This window comes from Gadus macrocephalus, chromosome 22 (genome assembly GCF_031168955.1).
Source record: "Gadus macrocephalus chromosome 22, ASM3116895v1".
Lineage (NCBI taxonomy): Eukaryota > Metazoa > Chordata > Actinopteri > Gadiformes > Gadidae > Gadus > Gadus macrocephalus.
In genome coordinates this window covers 9,535,102-9,560,877 of record NC_082403.1, presented here as the reverse complement: position 1 = coordinate 9,560,877, position 25,776 = coordinate 9,535,102, and the positions used below count along the sequence as shown (strand labels likewise).

Genomic DNA, 25,776 nt, shown 5'->3' with positions numbered 1-25,776 from the left:
GAAAGACGGTGGACCACCGCTACACTAAATATAGGTGGTGTTTTTCTTAAAACCTCAAACCTGAATAACCGCCATTTGCCCTGGGTTTTTTCTTCCCCGCATTCCTTACAGTTGGTTTCATGAGCTCGAATTCCAAAAAATCCAACCACGGGAAGTAAAAGTGTTCAGTTTTTCCTAAACTTGCTCACAAACAGAATGGGGCGTCCCGATTCCTTCGGGAGCATCGATACGTTGACGGCAGGCCAGCGTTTGTATTCACACAAACAAACCCATTCAGGCCTACTTGTCGGATGACTCAGACAGAACAAAGAGTTGACTTATTGGCCAGGGACAGATACAGTGTACATAGACTGATGACAGCTCTCCGATGCAAGCATCACAGTGTTTACAGCGGATGCTAATTTGCAACACCCATCCCCAGAAGGGCTTTGGGAAAGAGCTCCATCCCGTCCATTCTTTCAGAGCATCATCACCATAGTGTCACCATAGTCACCCTCCTCATTTCTCTCGTGACTCATCATAGCTCAAACAACTTCAACCCCTTCTCAAAGCACATCCTTTTAAATCTGTCAATAAACCCCTACGACTTTTAATCCCTATTCATCTCATCTTTATTGGACCACTCCAGACCAATGGGGTTGCCGAAATGGGCCACCATAATGATTTAAATCCTTATGGTGACCCCAGTCATCTACCTGCTTGGCGCGCTTGCGGGCCTCGTCGAGGTGGCGCCCGCGGTCCAGGGAGCGCTGCACCAGCTTGTCCCAGCGCGCCTGCACGCTGAGCAGCAGGTTCTTGATCAGCACCACGTCCTGCTTCAGGCTGGCGAAGCGCAGCTGGGAGCCCGCCTTCTCCAGGGCCAGCACCTGCTCCCGGTGGGTGTTCACCTCGTTCACAAACACCTGGGGGGGGAGGGAGAGAGGGGGAGAGGGAGAGGGAGAGAGAGGGGGAGAGGGAGAAGAGGAATGGGGAGGATGGGGGGGGGGAGTAGGGTTATAGGGGAGGATAGGGAGTGAGGGAAAAGAGGGGAGATAGGCGGAGAGGAGCAAGGGGAGGAGGGGGGAGGCAGGTAGGGGAGGGAATGGGAGAGGAGATTGAGATCAGAGAGCGATACAAGCATAAGGAGATAAACAAAGAAAGATATACAAAATTTAACAGAAATCCCATTTATAGTTTCTAACCACACACTGCCACCTCTACATCCATCTATTGCTACGCATTGAGGAGGAGGAGGAGTGCACCAGTACCTTGTGCTCATCGATCTGGAACAGCACGGTGTCCAGGATGAGGCTGGGGGCCTGGGCCATGTTGAGGGTCTGCTCGGCCTGCGTCAGCCAGTTGATGGTGTCCTGCAGGGAGCTCTGGAAGCCCGTGGCCAGAGACAGAGCCTCCTCCAGCTTCCCCTGGGACCGACAGAGGCAGAGAGCACAGCTTATAGGACACATCGCTTGGGAGACAAGAGACTGAAATGGGACTGAAATGTGTCACATACTACTTAAAGATAGAAAAATTAACACAATGAACTAAATTCTAATTCAAATCATATCAAATAAATACCAATAGATTGTTTATATTGATCAAAACCATTGAATAATCATACCTTGTGTAATCGTAGAAATATAAAATATCAATATAGCAGGATACAAAACAAGAAGGCGGTCCTCGACGGGCTGAACAAAAGGCGGTAACGTGAGAACCGACGTACCCGGCGGTCGTCGATCTTGGTGCTGAGGCTGGCCCACTTGTTCTGCAGCATGGCCAGGTTCTGCTGGGTCTGGGTGGTGCCGGGCCCGCCCTCCTCCCCGCCGCGGGCCAGGAGCATGGCCTCGCCCTGGTCCAGCAGCCCGTGGTAGTGCTCCGCCCGCTGGCTCAGAGTGGTCTGCAGCTCCTGGGGAAGGGACGAGGGGCGAGAGAGAGAGAGAGAGAGGGCGAGAGAGAGAGAGAGAGAGAGGGCGAGAGAGAGAGAGAGGGGGGGGAAGAGAGAGAGAGAGAGAGGGCGAGAGAGAGAGAGAGAGAGAGAGAGAGAGAGAGAGAGGGCGAGAGAGAGAGAGAGAGAGAGGGTGAGAGAGAGAGAGAGGGCGAGAGAGAGAGCGAGAGGGCGAGAGGGAGAGAGAGAGAGAGAGAGAACCAAAGAGAGAGGAGAGATGAGCAAGAGAGAAACAGAGAAACAGGGAGAGAAGGGTGGAGAGACCCGGAGCGAGAAGTAGAGAAGGGAGAGAAGGAGAGAAAGAGTGAGACCGATTCAAGGATAGACAACACATGAATGCACACGCACGCACACACTGGAAGAATAACGTGTGGTATTGTTTTGTAACTGTTGCGTTAGATAAATGATATCCTTTAAATATTGAGGTATTCCTCCTCACACAAAGAGATGTCAAAGAGCGGGGTATGTAAGCAGACACTTTGACCCAAGAACCCAACCGCCAAATCCCAAGAGAGTACATTCAATTAAATTCAATGATGGGCAGTAAATGACTCTGATGATTATGCGAAATGCTGTCATAACTACAGATAAGAGGAGGGTGGGTTGCCATGGTGACGTGGTGCTGATGCTGGACGCGTTGCGTTACCATGTGCTGCTGGAGTTGCTCTCGGGCGGTCTCAGGGAGACCCCCGGTGGGCTTGGCGGCGGACAGCTGGCTCTCCGTCCTCCGCAGCCACTGCAGGAACTCCTCTAGGTCGCCGTGGAAACCCTCCGCCTGCACCAATCAGATTGATTGAAGTTTTACATGACGTTTATAGATGTTCAAATGTTTTACATTATTATACAGAAATGTTATCAGTATATTATTCATCATTATTAATAATTCAGATATTCTTGTTGCCGTAGGGTTTAATCAAGTTCAGATGTTTCTCAGGTTAGCTGATACTAGCATTATATCAACGTAGCATAACTGCAGACAGTGAAATTACTATAATTGATGTTGTCTGTTCTAACCCAAATATATTGTAAGAAATAAAGATGTATCTTGAATTTATTTTCGAAAATTAACCAAAAAATCTCTGGGACTTTTCTAACACCCAGTCGCCCCTAGCTGTAGTTCCCTAGCACGTGGCTGCTACTGTACCTGGTGCAGTGCGGCCTCCAGCAGCTTCTGGCGCTCCTGGGTCTTGAGTAGGAGGCTCTCCCAGCCGCTGTTGAGCGTGTCCAGCTGGTCTCTCAGGTGGCTGACCTCGTCCCCGGGGGTGGACTCCAGCAGCTCGGCCCCGGCTCCGTTCACCGCCTCCACCGTGGAGTGGTGGGAGAGCACGTCGTTACGCAGCACCTGAGGGGGGGGGGCACGTTGTTATGGTGACCGTAAACACTACAGCTAAAGGGTTGGAGTTGATACTACAGCTAGGGGTTGGAGTCTAGAACACATAACTTCCACCTGACAGTGGGACTCACGTGGTGCTTGGCCAGCTCGATCTCGATGGCCTTGGGGTCAGAGTTGACGGGCCGCTGGGTGTCCAGGGTGGCGTGAGTGTGGTTGAGCCAGGCCTGCAGCTCAGACAGGGCGTGCTGGAACTGACCCAGGGCCAGTAGCGCGCCCTCCAGCTTGTGCTGTGAGGGGAGGAAACACAAGAGGGGTCAGGTTATGGGTATATAAAGCTGAATATTTATATATACTATATCGGTTTGTATTTTTCTTTTGAAAATAGCAATAATAAATTTTTAGGATAGAAGAAATTTGACAAAAAAAACAACATAAAATATGTCCATTAACCAATTTAATGATAACGTTGATGAGTTGGTTAATTTAGTTTGATTTGATTCTCGTGTTTAGTGAGGGCACTTGGCTAAAATGGACGCTTGGCAGACTGAAGGCAGCCAACCCTGTTTTGAAAGTCCTCTCACCTGTCTGTGCGTGATCTTGTCTCCCAGGTTTTCCCAGAGATGTCTGAGCTCGGTGAGCGGCTCCTGGATCATGTCTCGGTCCGTCTGGTCGCTGACTTTCTTCAGCAACAGCTCCCCCTGGTGGCACAGCTTCTCCATGTCAATCTGCTGCTGGTACACCTCCACCTTGTACTGCTGCTCAGGGCAAGGCAGGAGGGAGTGAGGAAAGGAAGGAGGGAAGGTGATAAGGATGTATGGGAGAATAAGAAAAGGTTAGGTCTGTGTAAGGTCAAAAAAATTATATGAATAGAGATTCAACTCATTTTCGCAAATGTTATGTTTCTGCACATAGTGAAAGGTTCTAACCTTGAGTTCTTCAATCTGTTGTTTGACTGTTCCCAGGTCCGTTCCCACAGTCGGCATGTCACACAGTTTGATCACTGCGTTGTCCAGATAGTCAAACATGCCCTGGAAACAATACCGAATAATGTCATTCATCCTATCCATTTATCCATTCTTCCATCCACCCATTCACCTAATTAGCATCCCCCCCCACCCATCCATCATCCACCCATTCATTAGTCCATTGTCTTCTCCTTGCCAGCCTCAATTTTATTAACACAAACCCTGTACATCTACAAACTGCACGGATTACATTCAACAGAGTGGGTCTACTAAATTCGTCGTCACTCATCCTCTAGCCCAGGGGTAGGCAATTAAAATCCTAATGGGTCCAGTTTCAAAAAAAATCCTCAAGCTTGGGTCCGGGGGTCTATCACACATTTTTTATGACCGTTGTTTTCACTGATATAGGACTGCATGTGTTTTATGTACCAACAGTCAAGGTGTGCATTATGATTCAGAGGCATATTTAGCCAATATAAGTACCGTATTGGTCCGAATATAACGACCCTGATTATAAGACGATTATAAGACGTTGAATGTTATGTTGGTGTCCCGTTTTTCAACACAAACATTTAGAAAAAAAGATTTGCAGACCAGATTTGCAGAACAAAGACCAGTGAATTAAACACTTGTTATATTAATGACAATAATAATAATGCCAGTAAAGGCCACGGCACTTTCAAGGCAAAATATGTACAGTATGATTCAAAATTAATATCAAGCAATAATCAAGCAACATTGGGAACATTTTTAAATAACATAGAAAAATACAGGCCACATATTTAACTAAACTTAACTAAAATTCGCCAAACTTCTCCTCCGATCTCTCTCTATCGCTCACACACGTCCTCTGCCCCGCTGTGTTCGCTCTCGCTGTCATCGCTCCCCAGCTGCTCCGCTTCCACCGGCTCCGCCCAAAGCGCGTTTTCTCTGACGTATTTAAAAACTCTCCGGTCAACCTCACTGAAACGGCCACTTTGAGGACCACGGTAGGATTTGCGCTGACTGTTGACGTCTTTGAGACGTTATTTTGGTGCTCGCCATCTTCTTACGTTACTCTCCGTGACCCCAAACTTCTTGGCAGCTTGGCAGTTGTTACTTGACTCTGCCTTATTGACGACCACTATTTTAAAATTGGCATCATAGCTCCTCCGCTGTTGTTGATTGACCTGACCCACTTTTGAGCCACTTGTCTCTAATGGTCAGCCTGTCTTTAAACACCGGTAACGGTCTGGTTGTTAAGGACGCTGGACTACTTCTTCCCGGAACCAATTTCTGGCGCAACCTGCGGCCGCGAATGTGTGTTAAACATTTAAAGGGAGAGGCGAAGAAGAGAAACTGCGCTCTGAATACTAGACCCCGAATATAAGACGACCCAACTTTTTCAGACCTATTTCGAGGGGGAAAAATGCCGTCTTATATTCGGACCAATACGGTATATATATTAAAAAAAAATCGCATTATTAATATTATTGTTGCAATTGTGTCTCGGTCCGGAGAGGACGTCAGTTGGGTCCGGACCCGGACCACGGTCCGCCTATTGCCGACCCCCGCTCTAGCCTGTAGGAGGAGGTCCAAAGGCCTTCTTCATGGTGTTACAGACCTGCAGTGCGTCCTGGTACTGAACAGAAGCGGTCATGGCCTCCTCCAGTCGCTCCATCCTCTCCCTCCACGTCCGGTTCAGCCCGTCCCACGCTCCGTTCATCTGGAGGAGAGAGAGAGGGAAATGGGTATGTTAGGACTTGTCATGGGTCAAACATTTGACCTCGATTTTAAATAAATCTGAGTTTCCTGTTTTAATGATTGATTTATAAATACGTTAGTCTCACCTCGTCGATGGTTTTCTTAACCTCTGGTTTCTCGGTTTCCCCGCAGGCAAAGATGAGGTCTGCCCCGAGGGTCCTGACGAACTCCAGCTCTTCTCTCAGGCCGTCCGTCTCGCCCTTGATGGCCTGGAGAAGAAACAATGACTTAATTTAGACAAAGCTGTACTTTACCCTCTTCCTCTCAAATATGTATTAGTCTCCACAGAAAACTGTTCTGAACCCAGCAACAGAAAACACTGCTCCCTTCATGAATATATTCATTTATATTTGTATTGATTGATATCTATACACTTTAACCCGCTTCATTCCTTTATTCAGAATCCAAAGAACCGTTGTTTGGTTCGTAACCTTGTTTCAACTGCACCGCCCCCTGCTGGCAGGTCACGAATCCACCTCCCCTCCTCCAACCACCACAGCCCAGCCTCACCTCGGCCGCCTCGATCTGCTGCTTGATGAGCGAGGGGTCCACCCCGGGGTCCTCCAGCTCCCGCACGATGTCCTGGGAGTCCCGCAGCGTGCTCAGCAGCGCCGCCATGTCGGCCCAGAACTTCTCGGCCAGGTCCAGCACGTCGCTCAGCTTGGCCTCGCGCTCCTCCGCCCGCTGGCGGATCTCCTCCCACAGGGAGCGCAGACGCAGCAGGCGGGAACGCACGGCTGAAGGGGTGGGGGGTACAGTACAGGAAACTTTATTAGTATGGAGAACCGGACATCGACCACAATGACAGTTTGGAGGAGGTATTGACAGTTGGGAGAAGGTTATGACAGTTGGAGGAAGGTTAAGGCAGTTGGGAAAAGGTTATGACAGTACTGGCCTCATAAAGTGGTTGTTAATAGTTGTTATAAGGGTATGGAATCTGTTAAATGGGAGGTTTGATTATGTCTCGTTTTGTTGGGAATGGAGGCTAGTTGTTTTTTCAGTGTATTGGTTAAACAGTTCTCGGTGTCAACTGGCACGTGCATGAATAATATTATTCATATTAACAATTTCATTATAGCATCCTTTTATGATCCCATTCAGCGGCCGTATCCTGTCACCGACCCAGCTATCATAGGTCTCTCGAATATGATTCACCCACAATTTATAAAAAGAGGATACAAATTGAGTATTCCAAACCGCCACAGTAAACGGCCACGTGCAGTACACAGTAACCCCTTTGATCTGAGTTTCAGTGTGTTAGCTTCAAGGCTAAACAGAGGAACCATTGATGAGCATAGAGAGATACACTCCGTTATAGTGGGGACGGGGTCTATTCAGGCTGGCGGACACATAAAGGAGCCTATGTGTGTGTGTGTGTGTGTGTGTGTGTGTGTGTGTTTATGTGTCTGATCACGTGCATGACTTGGTAGACGGGCTTGTGTTACTGATTAAGACAAACTTGTTTTGGTGTGTGTGTATTTGAGAGAATGGAGTAGATTTGTGAGCATGAATGATCATTCTACTGTCATTCAGCCAATACATGGCATTAATGATCAGGTAGGGGTCAGCCATAGCGCGAAGGGATGCACACCTTTGCGCTCAATGCGTGCACTCTTAGGCGTGTGCATTTATCTAACGCTCTACGCATCATCCGTCTCCGTGGCGACTCACCCTGGGCGGCGGGGTCGTCGTGCGCGGCCCGCCCGATCAGCTCCTCCCCGCGGCTGCACAGGGCGGAGAAGGAGGGCAGCAGCTTGTCCAGCTCCAAGCCTTGGGCCCGGTGGTCCCCCAGCTGCTCGCGGATCTTGTCCACCTCGGCGGCCACAGGGGGGGGCTGACGCAGCCGCTGCACCGCCCCCTCCAGGGTCTCCAGCAGAGGGTCCATCTTGTCGTGGAACTGGGGGGGGGGGGGGGAGGAGGAGGAAGTGAGACGGGGCAGGAAGATGGAGGTGGATGAGGGGGGGGGAGGGGGCTAGGGGCGGGGGGGCGGGGGGAGGATAGGGTGGACTGATGGGTGGCGCGTTAAGGGTCATACCGAGATGTTGCAGAGGAATGGGTTACGGTGTAACGGGGCTATTTGTAGAATTATTTAGAGGTCACCTCTATGTTCATACTATGGATCGATGCTGTATAGGGAGATACACCTATATCCCTAGACAGATTGTGACAGATCTCCAGTACACCAGTGTCATGCACACTGATATCCATATTAGAAATTGGAAACAAAAGTTGAGAAAACTACATTTAAAAGTTTATATGCAACATCTTGATATAGTTCTTCTGGGAAAGAACAGGGATCATCTAGTACCACAGGACAACACAAATGAACAGGGTCGAACCGTTGTACAGGACTTACACATAGGAGAAGCAGAGTTGTGGAATTTCTAGAGTAGGGTTACTTTAACTGGTAAAAATGAGCAATATATGTAAACAATTCTGAAAGAAGGGCTCGGTTTTCACAAGACTGGACTACATTAAGCATAGTATACCACCAAGATATTAAGTTGCATACTTTAGTGGTAGACTTGTCTTAATTTGTGATAAAAATCTTAGACAAACAAAGGACAGCTATAACATAGTTTCTAAGCCACTCAAAGCAGGTTTGGTACTACAAAAATTCATTATTATTGTTATTACGTTAACTATTAGCATTGATTTATTCTCAGTGTATCCAAGACACAAATAGGCTGTGTTAAGGCAATCCTCTGAACGTATTGGAATTGTATTTAATTATGATTGGGACATAAAACATTTATTGTTTCTTTGTCTGAATCCAGTAGTAACGCCCCTCTCTGAGTGGCAGAGTTTCTTCACATCCGGCTCAGTCAGTCTCGCTTACCTCTACCAGCTGGGTGAGTGCAGTGAGCAGTGACCATGGCAACACACACAGCACATCCACAATGAACAAGGGATGGGATGGAGGGATGGGACGAACCAGAGAGAGAGAGAGCGAAACAGAGGTAGGGAGATTGGGGATGCAAGATGACAAGGGGTGGAGGTGTACAAAGATTGGTCGATATTAGGATTAAACATTGAATGGACATGGGTTTGTATTTAGGGATGGTCAAGGGATGAGGAGACAGAGACAGAGACAGAGACAGAGAGAGAGAGAGAGAGAGAGAGAGAGAGAGGGATGAGAGGATTATATGATGCAGGTGGAGGACAAGAGACGGAGGCATATGCGGATCAGTTTGACGGGTGAAAAAAAACAAAACATAATGAGTTAAATGCTACATGCGGATGGTCAGAACAGTTGTCTCAGGACGACTGTAGTTAACTGAAGTTAACTGAAGTGAACAAAATGATAAGTGAGTTAATCATGTCAACATAAACACAAGTTTTATGTTGTTTGAGCGACGAATGAAGTTTGATTGCACAGTTGATATCCGTGATCTTGACAAATATTAAACAATAGAACAATCATAGACAAAAAAACAGGTCATGCTGTAATCATGTACATCTTCTGGTTCAGGGTAGGCAGCAGAAGTCAAACCACAAGCGTACCCCAGCTCAGGCTTAACTAGTACACCTAAGTAATCATTGGCCATTATTGTAATGCTTGCTTCATGTCTCCTAAGCTTCATCCATGAGGCACAACATTACCAAACTAATCGTAAACACTGTCTATCATGGTTTAATCGAACAGCGATCCCTAAAACAATCCCTGACGTTTGAAATGGGTCCTTTGGGGACAGTACCTGTACGGACTGGGACACCGCCTCGTCCAGGGCGCCCGCGCGACCTTTGACCTCCTCCTTGATGGCGAGGTAGCGGCGCTCAGAGTCCACGTAGCGCTGCGTGACCGACGGGCCCTCCTGGGCGCTCAGCAGGGCCATCTGGGGCCCGATCTTCAGCAGTTTGTCTATGTGGGGCTTGTGCTCGGCTATGGACTCCCTCAGGAGCTGCAGAGGGGGGGGGGAGAGAATCAGTGAGTGAGTGAGTGGGTGAGTGGGTGAGCCAGGAAGACAAAAGAAAGTGGGTGAAACAAAAAAGAAGGAGAATAATAGGGAGGGGGGAGACCAAAAAAATAAGAAGGGGTCGAGATATGAAGGGAGAGAAAAGTGAAAGAAAGAGAAAGAAATAGAGGAAGAGAACATGTTTGCTTTAACAATGTGTGATGTTATGCTGCTATGTTTTCCCTTGCGTTTCGATTTAAACTATCAACATAGCGCTTTATAAACCACAGCGCTCCCGGGTGAACATATAGTCAGAACTCATCAGGTACCCTCATCTGGTCCTGCTGGAGCCGCAGGGCGTCCGTGTCGATGGCGGCGGGGGGCAGCTGGGCGATGAGGGTCTCCGTCTCCCCCAGCCAGGGCTCCAGCTCCTCGTAGGTCTCCCAGAAGCGGGCTACCAGGACCTGGGCCTGCTCCAGCGCCGAGAAGCGCTCGCTGTGTTTCTGGCTGACCGCCTCGTAGCGCTCGCTCAGGGCGTCCGTCTTGGTCTGAGGTGGGGGGGCACCAGTGGAAGGGTCAAAGGTCAGCCTTCGTCCGCATTTAAGGTGTCATTCATGCCTGTACTCTTCTCTTTCTCATCCCTCCATCCATCAATCTAATAATCAACGGCTGATTCAGATATACTTCAAATATATTACAAAGAAACTATCTATTGACCGTCCATCCATCTGTCTTAAACGCGCCCCTTTTCATCTTTCACCCTCTCTTCCTCTCTCAGTCACCCCTTCCCCCCCCTCACCCATTCACCTCTCCCAGGTGTAGAGGTGGGAGAGGGTCAGCCAGAGGCACAGCTAACATAGCTAACCCAGCCAACCCCGCTAACCCAGCTCACCCCGCTAACCCAACCCAACCCAACCTAACCCACCCAACTAACCCCGCTCTCCCAGCTAACCCAGCTCACCCCGCTAACCCAGCTCACCCTGCTAACCCAACCCAACCCAACCTAACCCACCCAACTAACCCCGCTCTCCCAGCTAACCCAGCTCACCCCGCTAACCCAGCTCACCCCGCTAACCCAGCTAACCCAGCTAACCCAGCTAACCCAGCTAACCCCGCTAACCCAGCGCTCACCGCCAGCGCGTCCCTCTGGGCGTCGGTGCAGGTGTCCAGGATGTCGCTGTGGGTGGCCAGCAGCTGGTCCACCGTGTCCTTGTGGCGGATGATGTCGATGTTGAAGGCCCTCTGCACCTGCAGCTGGGCCACCGTCACGTCGGGCTCCAGGCTCAGGGGCCCCAGGGACGACAGCTTGCGCTCCGTCTCCCGGGCCCAGGCCAGCTCCGCGTCCACCGCCTCCTCCAGCTGGGGGAGGAGGGGGGAGGAAGGGGGAGGAACGGGGAAGACGGGGGAGGAACAGTTCAGTTAACCCGGAACAGTCAAGAAAGTAAATTAAATACCATTTTATCTCATCTTAAAAGAAGAAACGACTTTTAATTAGAGAACATGAATAAATAAATAAATAGAATACGTTTTTGACACTGTAATCTCTACATTTAGCAGACACTTTAATAAAAAGCCAGTGAGGCTAAGATAATATATTCCACATTTCTATCAAAATACTAGTATTTCAACACTGGTATGGTACATACACTGTAATTAAAAACCCATGAGTTACAGTGACGACCAGCAGGATTAGTTTACAAAAACGAATCCTGCTAGTCGTTTCATCCCAAAAACGACATCACGACACATAAAACCATGAAAGCGACAGACTCCGGGGGGCCGCAGTACCTGCTGTGACCTCTGGATGGCAGCCTGCACCAGCTGCACCCGCTGCGTGATGGTCTCGTCGGCCTGGCGGTAGCGCTGGTTGGCGTCGGCCACCAGGCGGTCCAGGCCCTCGCGGGCCCGCCACGGCACCAGGTCCAGCAGGGCGCTGCCCACCTCGTTCACCGTGTCCAGCACCAGACGCTTCTCCGCAGACAGCTTCTTCAGCTCCTGCAGCAGAGAGCGGAGAGCGGAGCGAGAGAGAGAGAGAGAGGGGGGCGGACCGTGAAGACAGGTCTCATTGCATGAAGAATGATGCGGTCGTGGAGGTTTAGAACAAACAGGGGAGCCCTGTGATGTGGTGAAGTACGAGATGATGAACCGCCCTGACCGAGGGGGCCGATCCCACGGCGGCGGCCCACCGATCCCACGGAGCTTACAGCTATGTCGGCGTCCCCTTGCTTCTCCACATCCAATCCCACGGAGACGTGGGATTGGATGTGGAGAAGTAAGGGGACGCCGACAAAGCTGTTAGCTTCAAGAGAAGCTTTTACCGCCAGGATGTCTCCCCCCAGTAGCCACAATGTTTACGACGCGCCATAACTTTCACTGTCATTTCATGCCCTTCTGGAGTAAGTTATCTCCCTTGTAAATTGTTTGAGACTCAATGCACTAGAAACATGAACCCAGATCCCATCCCACATTCTTCACCAGTAATCAAAGACAAACCACCAGAATTATCGACGCTACTAATGTATTTATCCATGCGTAGTATAATATACACAACGTAACTCCTTCAACTCGTAACAAGGTCAACTGTAAGGTGACCTTGGGTGTCTTGAAAGGCGCCTCTAAATAAAATGTATTATTATTATTATTATTATAACTCTGCATTGCATCCATCTTCATGGACGGTGTCCTTACCTTCTGTCTCTCCTGATAAGCGGGTGTAGCGTCGGGCTCCATGTTGTTGAGCTCCGCCTCCACGGTGTCCAGCCATTGGTTGAGGTCGTCGTGGGCGCTGGCGAACCGCGTGGACAGCTGCAGCGCCTGCTCCAGGGTGCGGAGGGCCTTGCTGCTGCCCGCCGTCATCTCGGCGTAGCGAGTCTTGATGCCGTCCAGCTTCTCCTGGATCAGCAGCACCTCCTCACCTGTGTGTGTGTGTGTGTGTGTGTGTGTGTGTGTGTGTGTGTGTGTGTGTGTGTGTGTGTGTGTGTGTGTGTGTGTGTGTGTGTGTGTGTGTGTGTGTGTGTGTGTGTGTGTGGGGGGGGGGGGGGGGGGGGGGACAGATCAAAGGTTAGAGGGAATTATGAAGAAGGAGCCAGGAGCCTTTTTTGATGCATTGAGCAGAAGCACACTGGTACGTTCACACACACACACACACACACACACACACACACACACACACACACACACACACACACACACACACACACACACACACACACACACACACACACACACACACACACACACACTGGAAAATTCCTCAATAAAGTTAATGACATTGCTAATACTAGAAATATTGCACTGTTCATTATATTACTCCAGCCATGTGATCCATGCTTTAATGACCGTCTGCCTCGTGGAGTTGACAAAAAGAGAGTCAATGATTGAATCACTTGAGAAATTAGAGGTCAGAGGTCACCTGTGGTCTGTTTGAGGAGGGCCTGTCCGTTCTTTATGGCCTGGTCCACCGTCTTCTTCCTGCTCACAATCTCTTCATTCAGTGACTGGAGAGCAGAGGACGGAGTGAGCTCCCTGATTCAATTAATATTCCATCCAAACTCCGTTACAGAGACATGGGTCTTTCCAAAGGCCAAGCGCAGTTATTGAACTGCTTAGATGCACAAAAGACCCTTTCAAGATAAAACGCTCATATTGGGGTTTAATGTCAAATCAACAAATGGGCTGGGACAGTGTAACTCGACCTGCATTGGATATTAGAGGGACTTTTTTGAAGCCTCGCCCCTAAACTCATTCCAGATTGTGGTTGTGATGTTTGAGTGTCTTACACCAGTATCGGTATGTTTGAGTGTGTGACTTTTTTTGTGCGTGTTTGAGTGTGGTACATCCATACCAGGGCATGTTTGCATGTGTTTTATGTCCATAGCAGTGCATGTGTGTCTGTGTGTATGCGTGTTACGTCTTGGTGTGTCCCGTCCGTACCAGGCTGTATTTGTGCTTGTATTTGTGTCTTTATGAGGTCCATCCCAGAGAGTGTTTATGCGCGTGTGCTAGGTCCATCCCAGAGAGTGTTTATGCGCGTGTGCTAGGTCCATCCCAGAGAGTGTTCGTGTGTGTGCCACGTCCGTACCAGTGTGTGTTTGTGCTGCTCTGTGAGCGGCTGAGGCTGGAAGCTCTGGACGGAGACCTGAGCCAGTCTCAGGCCCACCTCCTCCAGCCAGTTCAGCACCTCCACCTCCTCCTCCCCAAACAGCTGGGCGTTGGCCAGCGCCTGCTCTAGCATGCCCGCCCGCCGCCTGCACCACTCCAGCAGCTCAGAGTGCCCCGTGTGCACCGCCCCCACCCGCTCCCGCAGCCAATGGCCGTCGGCGGGGCAGCAGAGCGGGCTCAGGGTTTGGCCGAGGGCCTCGACCAGGTCGACCTCGGCCCCTCGCGAGGACACGTCCGCGTGGAGCGCCTGGGAGTGTGTGCGTGTTCATGGGCGTGTGCGTGTGTGTGTGTTTGTGATATAGAATTGAATGGGATGTGGGAAATAATAGGATGAAGAAGAACAAACAAACACAAAAAGGACAAACGAAAAGAGTAAAAACACAGAATGTCAACGTGGACATGCAGATGATCAAATCATAAAAATGGAACAAACAAACAAGAATGTAAAAATAACATCACATAAATCAAAAAACGCACAGAGCAAAATTAAAACTGATAAAAAGTGAACATGGGCACATGAAAAGGCGAGGGCCTCGGATGCCTTGCTCAGAGGCACGACGTCGCTGAGGTACTGGAACCATCGACTCCTTCATCTCGACAGGGGTTCTCTCCCTGGCGGCGACCACGACCCCCGACCCCTCCTCCCAACCACCGGGCTCTGACCCGCGGGGCCCCACCGGGCTCTGACCTTGTGCTTGGAGATCTGCTGGGAGATCTTGGCCGTCTGCGTGCCCATGGGCTCCGCCGAGGTCAGCCGCCGCTCGGTGGCGCTCAGCCACTCGCCCAGCGGCTCAAGGGCCTCGTGGAACTGGAGGGCCAGCCCCTGCAGCTCCTCAAGCTTCCTCTGCCTGAGACCGGGGGGGAGAGAGGGGAGGAGGGGAGGAGAGGGGCAGGGGAGGGGAGGAGAGGGGCAGGGGAGAGGAGAGCAGGAGAGAGGAGAAGAGGTGGGAGGGGAGAGTGGAGGGGGGAGAGGAGAGGAGAATAGGAGAGAGGAGAGAATGAGAGGGGAGAGAATGGTGTGGATGAGTAAGGGAGCAGAGAAGGAGTGGGAGGGAGTCGATTGGAGAAGGAGGAGGAGAGGGGAGAGAAGAGAAGGGGAGAGGATTAAAGGAAGAGATGAGGGGGGAGACGGGAGATAAAAGGAGATAGGGAGTGCCGTTATTGGTGTTTTATTGCTTTTTCAGCATTTGTTTTAATATTACTGACGTTTCATTGCTGTCGGTGTGATATCTTAATGCTGTTAGGACCCACTGATGCATTTATTGCCGAATCCGTGGATGCAATTTTCTCAGAGTTCATACAATTTTCTTTCTTTTAATTTCACATATGACGTTTTCATGACGAGGACTTGTGGGGTGTTAGAGAAGGGAAACTAAGAGATGAAAGACAGAAACGCGGTGAGTTGACCAAAACCAAAATTATTTTTACAGTGTATTTAGAGAATTAGGTGGGGCTTCAGCCTGTGTGTGTGTGTGTACACCATTGCGCTATTTCTCAATAAAAGGGCCACAGAATGTGTTTACTCGGGAGCCCAGTCATTGTGTTTAGTTTGAACACAATGAGAACCTCTGGGACTAAATGTGACCGCATTCCCTCTTTGATGGTAGTTGACCTCGAAAAATTCTAAAAAGTTAGAAATAAGGGGAATGCTTCTCACTTGTGCAGGCATTCACACTATCTTTTGATTGGTGTGTGTGTGTGTGTGTGTGTGTGTGTGTGTGTGTGTGTGTGTGTGTGTGTGTGTGTGTGTGTGTGTGTGTGTGTGTGTGTGTGTCTCGTGTCACAGCTCCTGAGACACATCAATATTGGGAGAGGGGAATTCTGCTTGGTCCCCATGGCAACACTTACGAAAGCCCCCCGCAAAAAACACATTTTACTTATTTATTTAGCCTCTCTTCATCTTTCTCTTTGTGTGTCGCTGGCTGACTCAACCCTTGGAAAGAACAGGTGACCCTTGACCCCTTGAATTAGTAAGAACTACAGTCTGTGGTTGGAGCCTGCAAGCTTGTCAGCTCGCTGGCATGGAGGGCCGATCAAACAGATTTCCCCCTCAAAACAAGTGCGGCAGTTGAGCGATCCACCAGCAGTTGGCTAACAATTTCCACTTCAGAAGAGAACTTTATTTGACCAGAGTTGGCATCAGCCACGAGTTGGCGTGGTACTATTGCGCAGTGCACCAGTACTGGTGCATTCCCACCGCGCGCCGGGCCAACGGTGGCCTTTCAATCCAAGAGCCGCTGCTGTCGTGCTCTTAAAAGTTAAAGTCGGTTGATCCACCAGTGAGTTTACCTGCCGCTGGCTTTGTCCAGGAGCTCGGTCCACCTCTCCCCCAGGCTCTGGAGCTGGGACTGGATCTTGTCCCGGTCCTGGGCGTCGGCCGTGGCGGCGATCCTCTCGCCCTCCGCCTGGATCATCTGGACGGTGGGCCGCCGGTCGTCCAGCAGCCTCTGCAGCAGCTGGGGGGAGGAAGGAGCAGACGCGGTGGACTGAGTCATACTCTTTAGGAGCAGGGGAGACTGGTGGTTCAAACCACTGGCGCCGTTGACAGAAATGCACTTGAGTTTATAGATTCATATCAGCGATTTTTCTGAGTGAAATCAAGATCAATGAAGTATGAGACCCAATTATTCGATTGGGACCTTAGTCTCCTAACATTTCAATGAAAACAAGTAATTCCTTTCCATGCCCTTTATCAAACACATTTGGATTTGAAAAACAGCATGCTGAGTTTGACCACCTTTAATGTTAAACCTTCTGGCAAGGCATGATCTGTGCTTTGTGTTGCATATTGTCATTCTGTACGGGTCACACACACTTTCTGTAAGGTACTGGTCATTGAGTTCCTTCCTGTTGGAACCTTGTGCCTTCCTGTCTGCTTCCTGCTTTCTCTCTCTCTCTCTCTCTCTCTCTTTTTGCTGAACCCTTTCATTGCTGGGTTCTGACCCTGGAATGCACTTAACCGCAACTTCCTGTGTTCCTGACCCAGACGACGGCCCTGTTGGCAGCCGTGGACGTCAACACGTGTGATGGACTGCCAACTGGGACGATCACGCTTCCAAACGCACAAACACAGGATATGTGCATTGCATAAACAGGGGGAAAAGTGTGTGTTTGTGTGTGTGAGTGTGCGAAATCGTTCAGACTCTCAGTTTTTCTGAAAGCGCCAGCCACCTATTGTTGATGTGACCTATTAGGATGTGTGCACTGTGTGTGTGTGTGTGTGTGTGTGTGTGTGTGTGTGTGTGTGTGTGTGTGTGTGTGTGTGTGTGTGTGTGTGTGTGTGTGTGTGTGTGTGTGTGTGTGTGTGTGTGTGTGTGTGTAAGTGTGTGTGTGTGTCAGAGTTTGAATGGCAGTCTGGCTATGTGTATGGCACAATTTGAGTTGTTAGGCAAAACAACCATTGCGTGTGTGTGCGTGTTCTTGTGTGTGCTTTGGGTTTACTAGAATAGGCGTATTCCACACTTCATTCACCCGCTCACCTTCTGTTCCTGAATCTGGGCTTTGACCACTCGGTACTCTGCGGACGGGGGCTTCTGATTGGCCACCAGCTCCTCGGTATCACTGAGCCAGCTTAGCAGGGGCTCCAGGGCATCCTGAAACTTCCCACAATGCAACAGTGCCTCCTGCAGCTGTGCGATTCGCTCGGCCACCTGAGCAAAGGATGAGAAAGAAGGGAGTGGCTCAGCAGATTGAGAGGAATGCAGCGCTATGGTGACAGCTGGTTAAATCATGGTGCATTAGGCTGCTTCAGGCAGAAGGCTTCAGCGTGCAAAAAGAGAAGATCTATAGTGATTCCAGACATTCGGTTCTCATGGATTAGCGACAAAAAAATTTAAACCTGCACACACACGCACACAAGATAAATGATGGTAGATCAATTAACTATCTTCTTCAACATGCATTTGCGTCGCATGAGTTAAATTCTGCCCTGCACTTGCAAAACCCCAACCCAGACCCTGCCGGCCCTCGTACCCTCTTGTTGAGAGAGTTCCACTGGAGGTTGGTGTTCTCCAGGTCGTGCTCCAGGGCCTGGGTGTCCGTGTGCTTCGCGGCGCTCTGGATCAGACCCTGGCCCACCGCGTTGACTTGCTTCAGCCGCGGCTGGATGCCATCCACCTGCTCCCGCTCCAGCGCCTGGTAGAGGGACAACAAGAAAGAGAAGGGGAGAGAGAGAGAGTGAGAGAGTGAGAGAGTGAGGAGAGAGGAGAGAGGAGAGAGAGAGATATTAGACTAATCAATGCATTACAATGCAGGAAAGCAACAGAACTGCCATCCAGCCATCCATCCGTCCATCAATTTATTCCTTCTTCCATCAATTCAGGTTCACAATAGGGGCTCTCTGAATAAATGAATGTAAAAATAAAGAGTGGTAGCGGACAAGTATTTCATATTCATCATTGCACACTGTTCATTACTATCTTTGGTGAGTGACAAATTGAAAGAAAGACAAGAAGAAAGAACATGCTGCTAAACACGTTGTGACAAGTGGGAACGACATGTCACCAAGATAGACGGCGTGGTGGAGGACAGAGAGAGAACCAGAGAGTGAAAGGGAGATGGGATGGCTGGAAGAGGAATGCGGGACAGGAGAAAGAGCAGAGGGATTAGAATGGAGGGAGGAGGAGAAGAGAGAGAGGCGGGGGAGGGCGGGGGAGGATTAGAGAGATATGGGAGTTAGAGGAGTAAGGGGCCATCTAAAAAAGGCTGAGTCAACACTTGCACGCGCATAAAACACACACATGCAACCACACCCACTTGAACAAGAGAATGCACACGCACACACAGACACACACTCCCCCCCCCCCCCCCCCCCCCCCCCCCTCCCCTCCCCTGTCTGGCAACATCTACTCAGAAACCCACCGGCCGCACGGGGCTGAAACCATCGGCACAATGGAGCCAGCCATGCAACAAAGAGAGCCCATACACAGACACAGTCTAACTGCTTTCCTGGATGGAAAATCGGTGAGGAGGACATGAGCTCAGTTTCATTTTTCTGCTCCTAACCTGAAACAGCGGCCTATCCCAGGCCTCTGCAGCACTCATCAAGGAAGGGGGATTGTGGCTTACCGCTTAACTTCTAAGAATGCAGCGGTCTGCTAACAACGCCCTTCGTGGCATGGCTTTTTATGCTCCTGGAGTGGGAATGTGTGTGTGCGTATGTGTATGTGTGTGGACTACAAGAACACTGTCAATTGAAACCTTCATTGATTCTGGTGTGACACGCACACACAGTGGCTGTAAAGACAAGTGGAGAGGAACGTTCAGATGGACATTCATACAACCACACACACACACACACACACACACACACACACACACACACACACACAGTATTTAAGTGGCCACTACAACGCCCAAACCACCAATAATACCCACCACTTAAAGGTCCCATGGCATGCCACCAGGTGTGCTGTGATTAGCCGGTACAAGCCGTTTTGGAAATCTGCCCCTTATGACATCACAGGAGACCTTTAACAACTACATGTAACCTTTGATTAAAAGATGACTCTGGCCTCCCTCAGCCCCAAGTCCTAAACTGATATGTCTCCAGGTTACCTCCAGATGGAGTGACGGATCAATGGATCATTTGCTTTATGGTGGGAGAATCTCTGCAGAAGGTTTTCAGACCGAGTTAATGCAATCCCCTGTATCAAACCAGTCTCCCCAAAACAACCCAGCACAAACCAAGAATATTTGAACGGACTATATTAAGCTACAGCACAGTATAGCAATAGTGTAGCCCTCCTGTTGAGCACTCTTGAGCAAAGGGTTTATCCCTTACCTGCCCTCTACTACTCTAAGTTGCATTCACCATCAGTCTCTTTGGATGAGAAGCGACTCCTACAACTTAGGAGTTAATGGGAAATAGAAGGAATGAGAAGTTGAATTGGGCAGGCTGTGTGGGAACCTGCGTGTCTTGGGGTGTGACAGGGGTGTGGTGTCCCTTACAGCTAAAGAGGAGGACATCAATACGAGCATGTTATGAGCTCATGTCATTGATTTTATATTGCCTTGATTTACGATGCACCCCAAGGTGAAATCATTGTAACATGGAGGCTCCTGGGAATTGCAAAGACAACAAGTCAAGACTAAGGTCATGAAAAATATAGATTACATTGTGTTTCCTGAGCTTGATTCCCCGGGTACCTCACACTCCTAGCCCTCTTAGGCGGAGGCTACGTGTCTGCTAGGCTTTGCAGGGGGGCATAATCAAAGGCTTAACGGGATTCGGTGCAACTGGAGCGAGCGAATGGGAGCCTCTCTGTGCCAACCACACACTCAGGCCCCCCCACGCCCCCCCAACGCCAACCCACGCCCTCGCCCACCCACGGGTTTGAGAGAATAAGAAAAACACTTGCATTGATCTCCGATGGGAGCCGAGGGACAGTCGGAAACGGATAGCTAGTCCGTCAGTGGGCGGAGTCCAAAAATGTGGTGGGGGCAACACCCAATTGGAGGCTCACAAGTGACTGCTACTGACATATGTGATGCAGTAAGCATGTTTTTACTGTATCTACGCGTACGTGTGTGTGTGCGTGTGTTATGGTGATGGACAGCATTGCTTTCTGAAACAGGAAGCCTGTCGGTCATAACAACAATGAGCTGTAGCCATGCCTGCTCCACCCAAACTCTCATCCTGTGCATGTGCGTGCGTGCGTGCGTGCGTGCGTGCGTGCGTGCGTGCGTGCGTGCGTGCGTGCGTGCGTGCGTGCGTGCGTGCGTGCGTGCGTGCGTGCGTGCGTGCGTGCGTGCGTGCGTGCGTGCGTGCGTGCGTGCGTGCGTGCGTGCGTGCGTGCGTGCGTGCGTGCGTGCGTGCGTGCGTGCGTGCGTGCGTGCGTGCGTGCGTGCGTGCGTGCGTGCGTGCGTGCGTGCGTGCGTGCGTGCGTGCGTGCGTGCGTGCGTGCGTGCGTGCGTGCGTGCGTGCGTGCGTGCGTGCGTGCGTGCGTGCGTGCGTGCGTGCGTGCGTGCGTGCGTGCGTGCGTGCGTGCGTGCGTGCGTGCGTGCGTGCGTGCGTGCGTGCGTGCGTGCGTGCGTGCGTGCGTGCGTGCGTGCGTGCGTGCGTGCGTGCGTGCGTGCGTGCGTGCGTGCGTGCGTGCGTGGACTCAATGACTTGAAAAGTATCGGGTACACTCATTGGTTAGTGATTAATCTGTGTAATCCCTTTCCATTATGATGGATGTTGCTCATGCTGTTCATTTATCTCCATTAAACCTTTATTCATTAACTCAAACCGGCCTTTATTTGTTATTTTCCCCTGAGTAGTTCTTCTCTCTTGCTCTCTCCCTCTCTATATATATCCCTCTCACAGAGGGGTTTAACAACAATAAAACCAACCAACCGTGGAAGAAAATAGATGCCAATGCATGACATAAACAAGACATAATTACTAGAGAGAAACGGGCTGAGAGTGAGCTAAACAATACGCAGCCTGTCTCTCTTTCACTCTCTCTCACCTCTTCCTCTCCATCATAAACACCCCCTCCGCCCTTGTTCCTAATGTCGCCCACAAACCCCTCCTGAATACCAACATAGGGCTGTCATATCTACACATGCGTGCTAGAGGACCATACAGAGAGCCCTGGGGAAGACACAGGGCTCCTGTCACTAACTCTTGACAAGGCGTGGTTAGCATGTTTTATGACGTGTATGTGCGTGCGTGTGCGTGTGTGTGTGTTGAGTAACCGTCACTTTACAACGGAACCCTTTTGATATTGTATGGAAGCCAACGTATGCTGTTTCTTACTATAATCCATGCAAATAAATGTGCGATTAAAGACAGTATGGCATTGCATCAAAATGACACTGATGAGGGATTGTTAAGAAGTTTGCATACAAACTGAAAATAGCTGCTATGAAAATAACACTGTGGAACCAGATGCTTTGGTTGAGCAGCTACCAATCATAACCAACCTAATCAGGATAGATGATAATCCTGTTTACAACCACCCACCCAACCTCCCACCCACCCATCAACACTGTAGTTTTCCATATGAATATATCTAAAAAACACGTCCGCTTGCAGTGAGAAGCTAATGTCAATGTAGTGTATCCTGCTACATACTAAAAAATACATGAGAACACAAGGCAGAGGCGACAACCGAAGGGAAGTCCCAAGTGTCCTGATGAGAGCCGCGAGCTAAGAACAAATAGAGCTGAACAGAGCCTTGTTTTCACTGTCTGCTTATTTGCAAAACCATCTGGTGAACTTGGGTGGGAGTGAAACCTGGGAGTGCACGCCTAATACTCACTGACCTGGTTGTCACATCTCAAGTTTTCAAAAGTTCTCAAAAAACAAAAAACTTCAAATGATATTGAAATAGAAGGAACAGAATCAAATGAAAATGTTCTACTTTGGACCGTGTGTAACCTCACAGAAGAATGGCAGGCATCTTGTCTCCCTCCCTGCAACCAATGACACACCTGCAACAAGCATCCAGTTCATTCTGACTGTGCCCCCCCCCCCCCCACTCGCTCTCTTTTCCTCCCTCACAGTCACCCTGCACTAGATGGTCACTCGCCCCCCCCCAGCCCAAGCAATAGAACCAGAGTGTGTGTTTGGATTATTATTAGGAACTATAAGGTCAAGTGAATCAGAGAAAAAGAGAGAGAGACGACTATAATGTGTATTGTATTGGACTTCTTGTCATTTTTTAACTATGAATCAACCGAAGTCCAAACCACATCACACAAACGTTGTGTCTCAAAAGGACAAATCAAAACTTGTCTGAGTAGTGTCTTCCGGACTGAAAGGCGGTGAGACTGAATGTCTCAAATACGTGAGAAGGGATTCACATGGTCAAGTACGTGCACAGGGGTCCATTTACATACTCGGCCCTTGTCTAGAGTCATCACCATGGTGTCAGGTTGCAACTAGTGTGTCTCTCAACACATCACAATATCTCTCACTCTCATCCTCTCCCTCTCTCCCTCTCCTCTCCTGCAGGTGTTTCTGGGAGGACATCTTTCAGAACCATCATTATCATATCAATCAAAGCCCACTCGCCCGTGCCAGAGCACCCATGCCCACCTGCACCTTTCACACATCTGATATTTATTTATTCAACCGCTGTTTCCCTCCCCCTGTTTTTCTCTCCTATGATTTCCCATTTCAGCCCCTCTCTGTCCTTCTGCAACCTGTTCCATCTCTCAACAGTCTGGTGCTTTTTTGGGGCAATCGTCCTTTCATCAGTTACTGGACTATTGTGGGCTGGTGTGTTAAGGTTGAAAAGGCACCAACAAAAAGACGCTAGATCACATAGGAATCAAGGTTACCATTTGCCCAAATGAATTACTGTTGAAACTAGCACACTACAAATTGTTCAATACATCATAGAAACACACATTCTGGTTCTCTCTAAAACACCTAATTATCTACGCATTCTAACGTATTGAATGCAATGTCACTGAATGATCCTGCCCTTATCACCGTCGTCATAGCCATAAACTTGAATATTTCAGAGCCTCTTTAAACGTTTTCACTGAAAGCACATGAAACATAGATCCAGGAAATGTTGGAGTAGTGAAAAAAACGCATGGTCTCAGGCAGAGAGTGGGTCATACGGCTCTCTCCCCGGGCCCTTAAACAGCATGATACAGTAGTCCATCTGTCCTTTTGTCTGTCTGTAAATCTCTTATTCTCCTGCCAGCAAACAAATGCACATATGCAGGAGGAAAAACACACACACAGTTACACACTTAGTCACACACACACACACACACACACACACACACACACACACACACAGAGAGACAGATAGACAGACACACACACACACACACACACGGTGTGTATTAATCCAAAGGGCCGTCTGCTTGTGTATTTGCCTGCCAGCTCAACTCTCTTATCATTGTTGCTCGGTCTTATCTGCCTGTCTGGCAGGTGCTCCTCCGTGCAAACAATAGCCTGCTGGTCTCCACCCAAAGCCTTCCACAACGTCTTGTCTGTTCCTCTACCTCATTGTTTCCCTCTCCCTCCCTGTCCCAGTCTCTCTATCTCGCTCCCTCTCTGCAAGTGGCTCTCTACCGCTCTCTTTGATTTGCTAAATATCCCCGTTACAAAAACAACGGACCAAGTTCAGCTTGGGTTTGTTTCCCCTGGGGGTGTCAGTAAATAAACAAACACTCGTGATTCCTGGCTGTGCACCGGAGCAGAAGAAAATGGGAGAAGGGGGGGGGGGATATTGGGAGAGAGATCGGGAGGGAGGCGGGGGAATGAAGGGGGACAGACAGCAGATAGACAAGACAAACAGACCAGGAAGCCAGGCAGGCATCAGACACAAGGACGGACATAGAAACACATTTGACAACCGTGGCCTGAGTGGGAGAAGGTGGAGACGGACGGACGGATGGAGAATGACGAACGGAAACATTGGCAGAGTAAGAGATGGGTAAAATACAGTAGAAGGAAGAGTAAATGTCAGATACAGAGGAAGAAAAGTCACAGCTGCAAACTAATGGAGAGTTATGTGCTGTTAACTGAGGGCTGGAGTTGTGCTCCGGGTCAGAGTGAACAGTTTATACTCGGGCACATACTTATCCTCCGTCTATATTTATATTCCCAAAACAGTCTCGATGGCTTTGATTGGCCATATAGGCAGTGGCATCTACTGCACACAAACACTGGAACGCATGCGCACAGGTGCACACACACATCCGCAGGGACGAAAGTGCACAAACACACACGCAGAGGAAAGCAGACACACACAGGAAAAGACACACACACACACACACACACACACACACACACACACACACACACACACACACACACACACACACACACACACACACACACACACACACACACACACACACACACACACACACACACACACGACAGCCCTGTTTTGTTTACTTCTCACTTTCTTATCTCTAACAAAACCGTTCAACCTTGGTGAGAGGGAGGAGGAGGTAAGGGCGAGGAGGAGGAGGTAAGGGCGAGGAGGAGGAGTAAGGGCGAGGAGGAGGAGTAAGGGCGAGGAGGAGGAGTAAGGGAGAGGGATGTTGTTGTGAGAGAACAGAGTAAAGACGGTCACAGCCCACAGCTCCCTTTACAAATGAAACGATACAACTTAAAGTCTAATCTGGTCTTAAAGACTTAAAATGAACGTTACGTTTAAAGATTTGTAATAATAACACTTTACCCCTTTGTGGTTTCTTGATTAAATTATTACTGATTTATACTTTGTGAGTACTGACGTCATTGAGCACATGTGCTGTTTACCTTTGCACACTCTCTGTGTTGTGAGTAACTTCACAGCATCCCAATACAATGTAACCGGGGGAGATAGGCTAAGATGGAAAAATCACAGACACACTAATTAAACACTCTCCCTGAGTGGGCAGAGATATAAATAAACACATTCACACACACACACACACACACACTTGTAGAAGTGAGGTAAAATGATAAAAAAAAACTAAACCTAGTCAAAAACCCATTTGAAGCATGCTGCCTGTAGGTCCATGCGTCCTGCTGTTACGAATGTCAAAAAAAACCAACACATTCCTAAAAGAAGTGCAGCAGTCAAACAGCCAGGCAGACAAACACAGTTGGTATCAGGCAAATTCTTGGCCACCCTGAACAGACTGAGATATACCAGGACCCTCTCAGATACGTTGACACACACACACACACACACACACACACACACACACACACACACACACACACACACACACACACACACACACACACACACACACACACACACACACACACACACACACACACACACTCATCTGGATACA

General features: G+C 49.5%; 1 protein-coding gene across 10 annotated transcripts in view; it reads right to left on the bottom strand.

Moving 5' to 3' along the window:
* macf1a (microtubule actin crosslinking factor 1a) overlaps positions 1 to 25,776 on the bottom strand; it is a 187,601-nt gene that overhangs the window by 16,893 nt on the left and 144,932 nt on the right. For 7 of the 10 annotated variants that reach the window (XM_060042711.1, XM_060042716.1, XM_060042719.1 and 4 more), the window contains 23 exons: positions 17,998 to 18,159; positions 17,505 to 17,675; positions 16,315 to 16,481; positions 14,714 to 14,873; positions 13,946 to 14,272; positions 13,277 to 13,361; positions 12,553 to 12,779; positions 11,653 to 11,859; positions 10,996 to 11,223; positions 10,194 to 10,412; positions 9,667 to 9,870; positions 7,640 to 7,865; positions 6,479 to 6,705; positions 6,055 to 6,177; positions 5,829 to 5,930; positions 4,187 to 4,288; positions 3,842 to 4,015; positions 3,392 to 3,547; positions 3,072 to 3,269; positions 2,574 to 2,702; positions 1,706 to 1,888; positions 1,248 to 1,403; positions 696 to 902 (listed from right to left, as the gene is read on the bottom strand). In XM_060042711.1, the coding sequence (XP_059898694.1) occupies positions 696 to 902; positions 1,248 to 1,403; positions 1,706 to 1,888; positions 2,574 to 2,702; positions 3,072 to 3,269; positions 3,392 to 3,547; positions 3,842 to 4,015; positions 4,187 to 4,288; positions 5,829 to 5,930; positions 6,055 to 6,177; positions 6,479 to 6,705; positions 7,640 to 7,865; positions 9,667 to 9,870; positions 10,194 to 10,412; positions 10,996 to 11,223; positions 11,653 to 11,859; positions 12,553 to 12,779; positions 13,277 to 13,361; positions 13,946 to 14,272; positions 14,714 to 14,873; positions 16,315 to 16,481; positions 17,505 to 17,675; positions 17,998 to 18,159 (4,140 nt within the window). Of the gene's footprint in view, positions 1 to 695; positions 903 to 1,247; positions 1,404 to 1,705; positions 1,889 to 2,573; positions 2,703 to 3,071; positions 3,270 to 3,391; positions 3,548 to 3,841; positions 4,016 to 4,186; positions 4,289 to 5,828; positions 5,931 to 6,054; positions 6,178 to 6,478; positions 6,706 to 7,639; positions 7,866 to 9,666; positions 9,871 to 10,193; positions 10,413 to 10,975; positions 11,224 to 11,652; positions 11,860 to 12,552; positions 12,780 to 13,276; positions 13,362 to 13,945; positions 14,273 to 14,713; positions 14,874 to 16,314; positions 16,482 to 17,504; positions 17,676 to 17,997; positions 18,160 to 25,776 lie in introns of those variants that run through there. The other 3 variants (XM_060042717.1, XM_060042715.1, XM_060042712.1) reach the window with 2 other exon arrangements.